The sequence below is a fragment of the Prinia subflava genome, chromosome 17, assembly GCF_021018805.1.
Source record: "Prinia subflava isolate CZ2003 ecotype Zambia chromosome 17, Cam_Psub_1.2, whole genome shotgun sequence".
In the NCBI taxonomy this organism is placed as follows: domain Eukaryota; kingdom Metazoa; phylum Chordata; class Aves; order Passeriformes; family Cisticolidae; genus Prinia; species Prinia subflava.
Genome location: NC_086263.1, coordinates 12,236,299 through 12,250,535, shown reverse-complemented (window position 1 = coordinate 12,250,535; position 14,237 = coordinate 12,236,299). Strand labels below are relative to the sequence as shown.

The 14,237-nt window shown below is 47.4% G+C and overlaps 1 protein-coding gene across 2 annotated transcripts in view; it reads left to right on the top strand.

Moving 5' to 3' along the window:
* Positions 1 to 3,799: 3,799 nt before the first annotated feature.
* The window catches only part of TTYH3 (tweety family member 3), a 74,872-nt gene continuing 64,434 nt past the window's right edge, over positions 3,800 to 14,237 (top strand). For both annotated transcript variants that reach the window (XM_063413956.1, XM_063413955.1), the window contains exon 1: positions 3,800 to 4,049. In XM_063413956.1, coding sequence (XP_063270026.1) covers positions 3,927 to 4,049 — 123 coding nt within the window. In that variant the 5' untranslated portion in view covers positions 3,800 to 3,926. The remainder of the gene's footprint in view (positions 4,050 to 14,237) is intronic.

The window sequence follows — 14,237 nt, the reverse complement described above, 5'->3', positions numbered from 1 at the left end:
TATTTATTTGTTTATTTATTTTTAATCTGTATTGTTGGCCAAAACCTTTTGTAGCACATATTAGGTTTTGACAGTGAGGGGAAGACTCTTTGCTCCACAGTATAGTAAAAGCTGAATTATTTCATTTCATAGTGAATCAGAAAAGCCAGGGGTAGGAGATGGCTGTTTGAAAAGGTGCTCTCATTGCCTCTTCAGCAGTAGGGATGTCTGGAATCAGAAGCTTGTGAGGAGTGAAAAATGCTGTGTTTCTCAGAGTGATTCTGCAGGCTGCCTAGTGGTCTCAGGAGGATGGAGGACAGCACTGGCTGCCTCATTTTGGAGTTTTAACTTAGTCTTTTTATCCTTGCTGTCTTTAATGTGGAACCTTTCTCATCTGCCTGTTTTGTCCACTGATTCTTTAGCAAAGCCACTGTCAGAGCAAGTTAGCAAACACTAATACAGCTCTTTGGGTTACTTTTCAGCAGGATTACCAGTGAACGAGCTGACATCTGCAGTTTGCTTTGCTTGACTGTAGAACTGCTTTCCATGCAAGGGTGATTTACTCTTGGATTTTATTCATGGGATGTCCCGACAGTGTCTGGTTTGTTCGTTTGGCTTTGGCAAAACAGAGTGTATCTATTTGTGTGGGAAGGAAAAAAAGGCTGCTATTATCTAAACACGAGAGCCTTGATAACTGTCTTGTCATGTAATAAAGACTTACCTGAACAGGATCAAATGAGAGATGCTAGACATCTGAGAATTGCAGATATATATTTTTTTTTTTTTGTGATGTGGCACAACGGGCTGAAATGCCATGGAAAGCATGGCTAGTGCTGGATCCTGTGGTTTGTCTCTTATTCCTCATTTGCTGAATCCATTCTGCTCTTCATTTTCCCATATCATTATAAATAATTGTGGGGGAGAAATGAAAACTGTTGATGCCTCTGTTTCTCTGTAATCCCCAATCCTCATTCTGCTCTAATTTAACCCAGCAGTCTGGGCAGCAGGAGGCTGAGGGGAGGCATGCACAGCAGCACTGCTGAGCTGCTCCCCTTCCCACTCACCTCAGAGAGTGCCTCAAACACCCTCCCCCATGGAACAGCATCCAACTTTTCCTGCCATTTATCCCAAAACGTTTTGTGCACTTTGATTTACATCAGCCCCTTCAAACAAGATCTCCTGGCTGCACCTTCTATCCCCTGTCCCTCTCATGCTGCCAGAGGTGCTTGGACAGCCTGGTGGGGGTTTTGTGTCCATGCAGAGGCTGCAGTTACATCTGCAGGACAGATTCCAACCTCGAGCATTTTAGCACCAAACTGCACAAACTCTGTGTCAGAAGGGGCTTACACAGAGAGCTCTTGCTCCCAGCCAGGTCTCTCTGCTCCTTGTTTTTGGGTTGTTAGAACTGGAGGTGAAATACATTAGACCGTCGGCCCTTGAAATAATTCCTTCTTCATCCTTGCCAGCACTGTGAAAAAAATGAAAATAATAAGGAAGAAAATAAAATTGGCTGATGTTCTGCTGCCCTCCTGCAGAAAAATAAACCCTTTTCTTGGAGAAAGCTGGAGGGAGTTGAGGTCTTATATCTTGTACTCTTGTACATCTTGTACTTGTGCACAGAGCACGTGGCTCTGAACCCTCTGACGTGCATCTTAATGCTATTTGTGAGTGATAAGATTTCTTTTTAGCTGCGTTGATAATACTCATATGAAAATCCCATCCTAGTCAAAAGCTATTGAAGTTGATGTTATATTTCAGAACATCAGCAGAAATATGTTTATTTGCTTCTAAGGGGTTAAATGGCTCATTATAACATTTTTGCTCTCCTTATTTATGAAATGCATCAGTCAGGACAAGGTGTAAAGCACGAAGTCCTGGCTGTATTTGGGAAAAGGAATAAAATCATACTTGCAAAAGAGGTGTCTCTGTAATGTCTACTGATCTGCCACCCTTTAGGAGAAAAAAACTGTTGGTGTTACCCTTTTTTTTCCAGCACTCCAATATTTTCTAAGTTTTCATGGGCCATCACTGTTTCTAATTCCAAACAGATGAGAGTTTCTCAAGCCTGCAAGACCTGGAAATCATTTGCTTGAGGTCTGTTAGAGGGCTGGATGGTCCTTTTTTCCCTTGCCAACTCCAAATTATGTTGAGTGGTATTTAAAAGACAATGCTTTGAGCAATCAGCAGTGGGTGAGGTGTGCTGCAGCAGGGCTGGGCTGGGGACACAGGGATGGAGCATGGTCTGAATGGACCAGCTGAGTTTAGGAGCTCCTGCATTAATGCCGGGCTACACTGCGTACTTACAGCAAGAATTAAATTATTCATTCTATTCCTTTTAAAAGAAAGCAGCAAATATTTTTATATGTTTCAGTTGCAACAGGAGCAGTGCAATCTTTGTAACAAAGTGAATGAATTTGGGATTGCTGCTGCTTATTGTTATCTTTTCTATTTTACCTCACTATCCTGGCTTTATCCAGAATATTATGTACTTGTTCCTGAGCTGATCCCCTGAGAAAGGATACTCATCTTTTTTACCTTTTACCTAAAAATACTTTCTGTTCTGTTTAGAAAGAAAGGAAAATCCTTTCCCATTGGGTCAGAGTCTAATCCTTGGGGAAGTGGTGTGTGAGTGGCTCTGTGGGGAGCCCACCAATGCACAGCTCCATTGTGTTGTGCAGTTAGATCCTGTCATTGCTGAAATATTCAGGTATTTAATTCATGGCTGAGATTTATGCTGTCATCAAAACAAGCTGAGAGTTGTAGGCCCCTTCAAGGTGATGAAGCAACACGCTGGCTTTGGGTCAGGGTGAGGGTGAGGCCAAACCTTTGCCTGCAGAGAGAGGGGTGGAAGCTGAACCACAGCACTGCAAGTCCCTGTGGGACAGGTGGAGGGCACACTTGGAAATCACACCAGAGGCTCATCCATTTCTTTAGACACCTGGGTGCCTCTAGAAATCTCCCTGTGAGTTTTGTGCAAAGCAAGCCAGGCTGGGGCAGTCAGTGCTAGGGAACAAGTGCATCAGCTGCTGAAGGCATCAGTGGCACCAGGGGCTGGGACATGCACAGTGGCTGGGGTTACTTTGGAGAGAGGTGCTGGTGTGAGGGGTGGGGATGTGGTTTGATGCTGGGTTGGACACCCACCCTCTGCCACACGTGGCCCTGTGCCCAGCACCACAGAGCCACGGAGTCATCAAGGCTGGGAAAGACCTCCAAGATCACCAAGTCCAACCATCACCTGGCACCACGACCATACTCACTATTAACTATGTCCTCAAGTGCCTGCACATTTTTGAGGTATTCTGAGAGATTCCAAGACTTTGTTCAAATCATTATTTTATTATTCTTTCCTTCACGCAGTGAGAGGTGTTTCCTTCACGTTCACCTGTGCTCCCATTGCCATGTCAGTGCCCAGCCAAGGGAGTGCTGGATGACATTCTGCCTCTGTGAGCTGTGAGTTCTGGCAGGGCAAACTTACCTCTGCACCTTAGGATGGGGGCTGAGGCAGACTCGAGAGGAACCAACAACAAGTGACTTTATGACCGCCTTTCCCGCTTGGCGCGGCACAGATCGCTCGTACCGCGCTGGCTTTTGGGCTAAACCCACAGCGCACCTTCCGCTGTTGCTCCGTCCGGGTGCGAATCGCAGCGATGTGTCTGAACACGAGCGCAGCGCCGCGGCTGGGCGGGGGGCCCGGCACGACCCCCGCTCCCGGGGGAGCCGAGCGGGGCCGGGCCGGGGCGGGGCGGCCGCGGCAGCGCCAATGGGAGCGGGCGGGCGGCGCCGGGGCGGGCGGCGGAGCCTCTCGGCGAACAAAGAGGGAGCGGGAGCGGGCGGAGGGACGGCGAGAGGGCGGGGGGGACGCCCGGCCATGCGGGGCCGGCGGCCGCGGCGCGGGTGAGGCGGGCGGCGCTCCATGGCCGGCGGGTCGGGGTGAGGCAGGCGCGGGCATGGCGGGGGTGAGCTACTCGCCGCCCTGGTGGGTGAGCCTGCTGCACCGCCTGCCGCACCTCAGCCTGCGCTGGGAGCTCACCGCCGCCGACTTCCGACCGCACGACGCCGAGTACCAGCAGGTGGGTCTGCCGGGGCTGCGTGCGGGGCAGCGGGGCTCAGCGCCTGCAGGGAGGAGGAGGAGGAGGAGGAGGAGGAGGAGGAGGGGGCGTGCGGCCCCCGCTGGGGCTCCCCGGGTGGGTGTCCGTGGGTGCTGCGTGCTCCGTGGCCGCCGCACGGGGGGCAGTGCGGGGTCCCGCATCCCCGGGGCGGGCGGTCACCGCCCCCGGCGGGATGGGCAGAGACCCCGAGCTGCCCGGAGCAGCAGCTCCTCGGGGAGAAGGTGAAATTACAGACCGATGGAATCACTGAGGTTGGAAAAGCCCTCCAGGATCAGCGTGCTCAACCTTCGGCCGAATCGCAGCGTGCCCGCCGAGCCACACCGCGCCGTGCCCCGGAGGGGGCAGGAGCCGGCCCTGCCGGGTGCCCGCCGGTCCCGGCCCGGTGCCCCCGGGGGCTGTGACAGCCCTGTGCAGGCTCCGCTGGCATCCCCGGCGATGCCGCCAGCCCGCAGCGAGGCCAGTAGTGCCTTTCCAAAAGCGGCTGCCTGCCTGCTGGAAAACAGATGACTTAATGCACGAGAGCGGCGTTAGCACCGAGTGCACAGGAGGATGCTCGCAGAATACTTGTGTGCGGCTTGCCTTTTTTTTTTATTTTTTTTTTTTTTAGCCTGCTTAGCCTGTATCCTGTGCTTGGTTGGCTAGGCATGTAATTAAAATGATTGTGGAGTGAATCTGTGTGCTCCAACATCTGTGTTCTCTGCTGTCATCTTGGAACAGAGCTGCAGTGACTCTGCTGCCTCGTTTTGCCACGGTCTCTGGTTTTCAAAACACCATTTTGCTTTTCTGAATATACTTGCAGTGTCCTACATACACAGCCTGCTACCATGCACACAGGCATGAAGGCTAAAGCATCTAAGCAGTTCTTGTTTATCCTAGAAGTAGAAGGTATTAGAAATACTTTAGGAAGCAGTGTGTTTTGGCTTTTTGTTCTAAACAGATGAACAGGTCTGAGGACTGCAGCTAGAGCAAAATGTGAGAGATGTATTTAAAGAGCCATGGGTAGATGCAAAAAAACATCTTTAGATCAGTAAATCAAAGGGACTTTTGAGTAACTTTGTATTTTGAGGCTTCAATTTGTTAATTTGTTTTAGTTCCCTTGGCTTAGCAGAGTTCAAGATGGCCACATGCAGATGTAACGCTGCACAGCAGCTGAACTGTATTTCCATGACCTCAGAGGGTAGCTGCCTTTAAAACAAGGGATATGTGATCCTGGAGATCAGAAGTTAAGAGTTCATTGAAAGATCTTCTTGGGAGTGTGTTATCATGGAATAAGCACTGGGTGACCTTTTGAATAGACAGCAGATGTACCAGTTTTCACTTAAATTGCTTAAAAGCATTCCTAGCAATAATCGAGGGTTGTGTTTGTCAGATAATTTTTCTACAGTAATCATATTCCCACTTAAAGCCTTCTGCTGTTCTCCTGTGTAGCTGCCTCCCCTCCCCTGATGACATTAAGGACTTCTTGCCCAGCAGTCAATGGCATTTAAGTCTTAACATCAGCTTGCAAGAAAACATCAAATCCAAACTCGAATGTCTGCATCACTGAGGCGTCTGTCATCAAGAGCACGCTGTGGGCAGCAGCAGCTTTGCTGGTTTTGGTGTTGGTGAGGGGTAGCAGGCAGGCTCCAGCACTGCAGCCTGTGCCATCAGTGCTGTGCTTATGTAACCACGCTGCTGTGGCTCTGCAAGTTGACTCTGGAGTTCTCAGGCACACAGATTAATTCTAACGCAGTGAAACGGGGAAACTTAATCCAGCACTGGGAACTGTAATGCTAAATGCTCTCTTGTGCTCTAAATGCTTCTCAAGGCCTTTTGGGTTGAATTCTAGATTTTTTTTTATGAATTTGCACCTTTTGCTCTGTTTGCAGCCTGTGCTGGCATTGTGTTCCCTTATCTTTAGGAACCTTTCATATTTAACAGGTGAGATCATATACATCCTCAAAACTAGGAAGTCCATTTTTCAATTTTAACATTGGCTTATTTACTTTGTAGGTTTCACTGGCGCAAATCGTGTATGTTTTTGTTTCCTGTTCCATTAGTGATTGCTACTCTGATTCTTAAGTATGAACTGTTACACTACACACTGCATTTGATTTCCCCAGGGGCTGAGGAGGGGTCAGTGGGGGGTGCTGGATGGAGTTTATGGGGACAGGTAAGGGCAGGGTGTCCCTGGCTGCAGTAGGGAAGGATTAAGGATTACCTTTGCTCAACTATGTGGCTCCAGCTCACCAGGCAGCTGGACTGTTGTCCTAAATAGCCATACAGCTGGGCTCAGCTGATGTGTCTTGAGGAAATGTACCCTTTCTGATTCTTCACTGCTTCTCTAGAAAAGATTTCCCAACCCATGACCATGGGAAAGCAGCACTTTCCTTATAAAACTCTTTTCTTTAGTAGCCTTCTAGTAAATGCCACCTGTTTCTCGTGCTCGTGTTTCGACGCCAGGGTTTGAAACTGTGCATCAACTGAGCACTCCACTCCAGCCAGAAGTGGGATGCAGTGGCTTTGCACGTTGTCCTGTCACTCGTTGCAGTGCCATGTGCTGCTGCAGGTGAGGAGGCTGTGCCTGAAGAGGCTTTGCACCTCTGCCCAGAGGATTAGTGTAACGCCAAGCCGCTATTCCCCTGAAGCAGCAGATCTGAAACCTCCCTGAAGGTGGGCAGATAAACACACCCTGCCACTCTTTGAAGTCTAGGTCTTTGTTAAGTCTTCTGGGACCCTGGGTGGTGGGGAATGTCTAGCAGGATGTGGATCCAAAGGCTGCCTCTGCTGCTCTGTCCCAAGCAGCCCCTTGGCCAGGGCGGCAGCGGCGCTGGGCTGGCTCAGGGCGGCTGCAGCCATTGTGCACCAGCCCACCGGGGCTTCCTCCTTTTGTCTGAGAGCATGAGAAATGCTCATGGCAGTGCTGCTGCCAAGGCCTGAGATCAGTGCAGCTGCAGGTTTTGGCTGCATACCTCCATCACCTGAGCCGGGCTCTAAAACACTCTCTCTTGGTATTACTTTACTCTTTATCTCCTCCCACAGCATATCTTGTTGCATTAGCTTAGACCAGTGTGTGTGAGTGTGGAGGAGCAGAACAGATCCTTCCCCTCTGGACTAGATTGTTTAAAAATGTATGTGTATCTTGATGTCCTTCAGATGCTCTGCTTCTGCCACGAGAAGCAGTACAAGCAGTTGTTTTTCTGGGGGAATTGAGGTGAATCTCCATGTAGGATGAAGGTTGTGATCCTTCTTCTGCAGGGGTTTGGTATGCTGGTGAGTCCTACCACAGCTGCCTTCGTGTGCTGCTTGCAGGACTTGCTCCATAGTCCTCCCTACAGAGGATCTTATCAGACCGGTTCTTTTCCTAATCCTCCCGTGAATCATTGGGGTTGAAAATATCTTGATATGAACAGCTTTGTTCTGGCTGTGTTCTCATCTGAGTCATACTGCAGTGCTCTGCAAAGCCTTTTCATTGTGTAGTGAGTCACAAATTCTAGAGCGAGGGGAATGTAAAAATGGAGCAGAGCGCCTGTTCCTCCTGACAGCATCCTGCTAACACCAGTTCAGGTCTCCCTGCCTCTTGCTGCTGATCAAATCGTGATGACCTTACCAGTACTGTCCATTTATTTTCCAGTTCAGTTGATTGGCCCAGGGAGATGGTCCAGAGACTGCTGCTGTCACTGGTTTAATTTATTTAGCAGTGTAAGTACTCCTACTTGTGACTGACTTAGCTTCATGGCATTGAATTCACTTTCTTTCTCAGGGCAGAGTTGGTTAAGAGCCTTGAGGTAGTGTGGAGGTCAGGTGCTGGAAAGAAAGAGAAAAGCTGAATAGCTTTGTAATTCAGCACAGCAACAGGTCAGGGGATATCTGCTCCAGTCAGGGTGTCTGTGTACTGACAGAAGAGGAGACTACAGCACTTCAGCTCTGGAGGCTGACTGTGGGCTGAGGAAAGCTCTGTGAGCAGGGAAGGAGAAAAGAGGCTGTAAAAGCTAAGCCACAGACACTTTGGAGTTTCTGCTTTTTCTTCATTGCTGGAAACTGGCGATGTTGACACAAACCTGTGTAAATGCATAGGTTATGTGTGAGTCAGGCTCAAATAAAGAAAAATTCTCCAGCATCTTTGGAAGTCTTCCCTTGCCCTGCTTCGTGCCTTCTCAGTACGAGTCAGAGCTGCAGATGCATGGTTAGTAGGTGTAATGGCAGCTGTTTGTGCCATGGAAGATGACTGATGATTGATTCACACCAATTAAGATGCAGAGTCGTGCTGGAGGAGGCAGTGATAAGAGCAGGGACACGCTCTAGTCCTTGGCTTTGAGATGCTCTCTTTGGTGTTGTCACCCAGGAGTTTCCTATCATACATCTGTCAGTGTTTTCGTGTTGTAATGTTCTTTTTCTCCCTCTGTACGTGTGCTGAGAAGGGATCCAGCAGGGAAAGGTGCTGTGTAAGCCCAATGACCCTTCCCTTTTTTTGGCTGGCAGTCTCTGATCCAAGGCATGTGCGTTTGAACCCTTAGCCAAAGGTTCAGCAAGGAATTAATCCTGTCAGGTACTTTCTGGCTCTGTGAGGCTGTTTTCCTACACATAACAGCTAATGTCGTCTTTGGAAGTATTTCTTGGCTGGAGAAACATGATGGAGTCCAAACTGCCAAAAAACTTGGATTATAGAGATTGTTTTAGAACTTCCTCTACTGTACTGGCATCTTATTTCAATTTTGAAACCAAGAGTCTTTCTGTAAATTAGAAACATGTGTATTAGTCAAGTTGGATGACGTGTTTTTGTCTAGTTGGCTCAAAGTCAGAGGATAATGTGCCTTTCTTGAAGGGGTTGGACTGAAGGTTTCTTTCTTTCAAGAACAGATGGACCTCTTCCAAGGTCTGATCAGCTCTCCTGCTGTAGCACCAGTTTGCTCGTATTTCCAGAAAGGTTAAGTGACCCCTGTTAGTAGAATCCAACGTTTGCTGATGAAATTGAAGTTGGTTTGGTTTTTTTTAAGAACTGCTGGTAAATTCCCTCTTTCCTTTACTCATGAGTAACCATGCAGTAATGCCTCCTATCAGCAAACTAGTGCTATGCTCTGCCTCTTCTTTGGTCTGGAAGAACCTTTACTGAGGAGCTGCATCACAAGGAATAACCAAAAAAAGTAGAACCAAGGCAATTTTTGATGGCTGATTTTTACCAGAGGTAGACATAAAATGTGTTCTGTTGACCATTCATCCAGTCATGCAGCAGCATATGGTATGCAGAGATGAAAAAAGTCCACCTTTGCCAGCTTTCTGTCTGCAGCCTTGCTTTGTTTTGCTGACCCATGCTGTGCTGCCAGGTTTTCAGATGGTCTCCTGAGAACGGACAGTTTCTGGAAAGGCTGGCTGTAAATTACCTTACTCTAGTCAAAAAACCCTAACTGTTCTAAATGTGTGGCTTTAGCAGAGGGCACAGGGGGGAAAGGTGTCTTGGAGAAATGCAGAACACCTTGTGGTGCATGGAGGAAAGGAGATGCAGGTGAGTATACAGAGATGGAAACCACGCTCGCTTCCTCTGGGTGGGATCCTAGAAGTATTCATCCTGTATGGAGAAGAATGTGGTGCCCAGCCTGGTGAGCTTCCCAGTCTTAAACACATTTATGGAGCATGTGGTGCCCTGAGGGGACCGCGCTGGTCTCAGCTGGAAGGGCAGAACCAGAGCTCAAGACGTGTCTGGTTGTGGTGGCCAGCCACCAGTACCCTGGTGCTTCTGCACCTACACAACATTTGTCTTCCTGAGAATGCTCCATTTTTATCCACATGGGTGTAACACCATATGACTCCTGCTCTGCAAAACCTGATCTCTAGCAGTCTGGAGAAAGGGGAGGCAAATTCAGTTCATTCTTACCATGTCTTGTCTCTTTTTGCTCTTTTCCCCTTCGTGCCTTTTTGAGCAGAGGAACATCTGTGGTCTCCAGGTTAACAAAGTGCCTTTGTTTAAATGTCGATCCAATAAAGCAAGCAGTGTTTAAAGCAGATGTTGGTGTGGATTTTTAGTGTTCTTTGTTTTTTGTTATTAGGGAAAGTGAGAAATTCTCACCCAGAAGAACATATCCCATTAGGCATGACTCTGGAGATTAAGGGTGAGAAGTCAGGTGCTTTCTCTGACTTAATCCCAAGGCTCTGAATGTGGATTACGGGGCTGTGCCACAAGTCTTCTTGATCTCTTACTTGTATTTTGGGATTATATTTATTTTGGAACCTGTAAACAGAAACCTACTGAGTACGAGAGAGGAAAGTTCTGGTCTTGTTTCCCATCAGGTTTCTTGCCATGGGTCTTCAGAGCAGACAGTCAGAGGAACAAGCACCCTTCAATCCCTTGGAATTTCTGTCTTTTTTTCTGTTCTTTCTGTTTGGTTTGGTTTTCCTCTCCTCTCTTTCCTAGGACAAGGCTCATTTTACACCTTTTCTCCTGCTCCCCTTCCCCCAGCAGCAGTTCCTGATGGAAGGGTGAAGTCCAGACTCGATGATAAGGCTGTGCTGTGGCAGGGTCACCCCGGTGTGACCTGTCCAGGGGACACTCCTGCCCCTGTGAGGATGGGAGTGCTCAAGGCCCAGAGATGATGGCCAAAGCTTCTCCTGAAGTCATCCTTCCACAGTCTTTGATGTCAAGTGAATTTGCTTGGGTGGCTGCAAGCAAGCAGTGAATAAGGCGGTGCTCACTCTTAATTTTCTTAGGGTGGTGGGGAGTCAGCACCTCGTTTGCATTAACCTCTTGGTGACTGTCAGCTCTCCTCTTGTTTCTGTTTTAGCTTTCAGTAGTGACTTTTCCACCAGTTACAGTGAGATTTCCCATTCCCCTTGAGCGAGTAGGAGAACTTGGCTTGTTTTCAGCTGACTGTGATTCCCATAGCTGGGGGAAGGGATGTGATGTCTGGGAATTTATTTGCTCTGAGATTCAGATGAGACCTGAGTAACTTTGGAATATATCAGGATTACCTACTGTACTGAACCTCATTTCTCACTTTTAAGACATGAATAAGACTCACAATACACAGAGACTTAATGATGTATGCTGAGGAAATAATAATAATAAATAATAACAATATCCAATTGTTATTGTTGCTCCTCTCTTGGCAAGGCTGTCTGCACTTTCTGGATGTGTCATCTCATCAGTTCTTTGTTTTATGCTGATGACAATGACTAACAAGACAGATGAGCGGAAATCAAGGAGGATCAAGTTCATGCAAGACTTCTAGTCCTGGGGATGCATTCATATGACAGTCTGAAAAAATAAAAAAGTCATCACTGTTAGAAATCCTCTACTTCAAGGGGTGGCTGTTGTTGTGTTGCAGTGGTGAAAAACCAGGAATTGATTATATTTATTCTCAAACCAGAAATTCCTTTTGCTGCATGGTGAAAGGGTCACCAGGTATCTAGTGAATAGTGGCTGTGGGGCAGAGCCATGCTGATGCTATTTCTTTTTATTTTTTCTGTATTAGATAAACTGAGAAAGAGCAAAACACAGAGCACTTTCATGTTGCAAAAGCTTTCATTTCAAACTTTTTTTTTTTTTTTTAGATTTCTGCGTAATGAGCCACTTATAGTTTTGGAGTCTGATCTTGTAATTGTGAGCTTTAGGGTTTGGTAAGGCTGCAAATGTGCACGTTTTCACAAAGTAGTCATTTGTGTGCTAAGGCTGCAAGGCTATTCTCTTGCAAGAAAAAAGAAAAGTAGGTTAGCGTGCAATCCATGGCCACAGCAGTTGGTGTGGCTCAGTCAGGATATTTGTGCCATTCCCGTCTCAGAGCCCTGGGATGTGAGGGTAACATTTGCAATAATGTGTGCTTTCACATGCTTATCAGGCTGCTTGCCTCAGCAGATGTAGTGTGTGCCAGCCCTCTTTGAAGTTATTATTTTAACAAATGAGCGGTTTTTGGTCAATGGTAAGAGCAGCATTGAAGCCATCCAGGGAAAGAGCTGACACTCCCCTTCACCTTCACTTAAACTGGAGCTGCACCCTCGGATTTTGATTTCCTCGGTCACTCCTAAATGGTTTTTCTGGCTGATATGGCTCAGAATGGTGCCACACGTGCATATGCATGAAAGCCCTTTGTAGTGTGAAATTAGGGATGAAAGATATTGCTAATCAGCCCTAACAATGCGGGACTTATTCCTGGAGCAGGGGAAAAGGGAATGTGGGGAATGGATGTTTCACAAATGTGTAACACATTCAGGCGCGTTGTTATGCCAGTGTTGGTGTCTGTGCACGGACTCCCTTTTCAGGCTGTGAAATGCTGCTGCTCATGCAGGGAATTTAAACAAGCCTTCTATTCAACATCGAAATTCAAAATAACGCCAAAATCCAAATGGAGGCACTTCAGTTGCATAATAGTGTCTGTTACAAGGGGGCCTTGGTGCAGCAGATGATGTAATGCTCCTCAAGATAAGGCCCAGGCTGGGGTTGGGGAAAAAGGGAAGATGGTGTCAGTGACAGAGCCATTAAAAGTATTGCTAATGGTATCAAAGCCATCCATAGGGTGTTAATTAGCACGCCTGAATAATTCCAAAGTTGATTGTGTTACAACTGTACACGTGGAAAAAACCTGCTCGATGCTACCTGTTTTCTCTGATTATAATCGCTTTTTTTTCCCCTGGGGTGAGCTTTCTTGAAGTTCAACAGTGTGCTCAGGTTCCTGTAGCTGATAAACTGGTAATTTTGACACTTGCTATAGGTGCCAGAATGCCTCAGCCTGTTGAGGAGATGCTTTCTGCTGCTTGCTGGAATTGTGATGCTTCTCACTGGGGCTGTGCCTGGAGCTGTTGCTGTTCCGAAGCCTCGGGCAGTTTGGTACTTTATTTCCTCCTTAAGCCTGTGCTTAATAAATATCCTTTAGGAATTCTTTAGGTTCCTATTCTGTTTAGGAAGAGTCTTTGTTGCATTGCAGGTGCCTCAGGTGTGTTTTCAGACTGGCGTGGTCAGAGGGGTGACCCAGCATTGCTGCCTCCTCACCCATGGCCCTCCCCATCCCCTTTCCACCCCAGCTTCACAGCATTCACTCCAGGAAATGCTGAGAAAGTCGGGATTAATGGAATTCACGAAACTCAAGCTGTGCTTCAATGAAAACGTGTTTTCAATTCTGCCTCCTCGGGAGCCTGGGAGCGAGCCGTGGCTGTGGGGGCTGGGATGAATGGCAGTGCTGGAGTCAGCGCTCTGCCCAGCCTCTCGCCACTCTCTGTGCTCTGTGGCAGCTTCAGGAAGCCTTTCTGTACTCAGCTGTCCAAAAAATCCCAGAGGTTTTCCCACTGGGTTTGATCAGTGACATGCTGGAGAGGAACATGATGGGGGAAGCATCGGCTGGGGGTGGTTGGTCCCCCCTCGCTGCCCCTGATCCTGCTCACGGTGTCCTTTGAGTGTCCTGCAGCCGATTAAGGGTGAGAATTATAATGGTGACTCAAAAGCCTTTGGTAAAACTCATTAATTCGTTCCTCCTTTAATTAGACACCCAGCCATGGGCTTATAATTATCAGAGCCCAGGAAGGTTTGCAGCTGTAATAAGCTGTGCTGCATCAGTTGTGGAAATCGTGGATTTTTTAGGCAGATGCAGATGTGGTGAACTCCTCTCAGGTCAGGTTTTTGCCTTTTGCAAAGGCATAGAAATGAAAGAAGCAGCAGAGTGTGTGTTGTGACTGACCTCTGGCTGAATCTTGCCTTGTGGTGTTGAACTGGGAGGAAAGGGTGGAGTTGTTCTGCTTATAAATATTTTTTTCCCTTGGGAGGTGTAATAATGTAACTTTCAAAGAGAGAAAAGAGGAAGGAGAATCTAATGGAAATATTATCTTAATACAGAATATTGTGTTAAACCTTTAGCACCCGAGGGGATTACACTTTTGGAATAAGTGTCACAAGAACAGTTGCAGACATTGCACACAGAGCCCATTCTGCTTTTTGGAAGTTAGGGAATAGCTGGCTGTTCTACAATGAAAAGTACCAGGTACTTTCTTTGAGTCTTCTGGGGGAAGAAAATCAATAGTGAACTTCTATTATTTTGTAATCTCTTCTTGTTTCTGAAATGGGAAGCAAGGTAATTTTCAGAACTAATCTGTGTGTGTGACCCCCGGCAAGAGATGATTGGGGTCTTCTGAGAGAAGCTTGTGCTGCTTCTGGTACCTTTGAAATGCTCATGGGTTTTTGTGTTTTGCAAA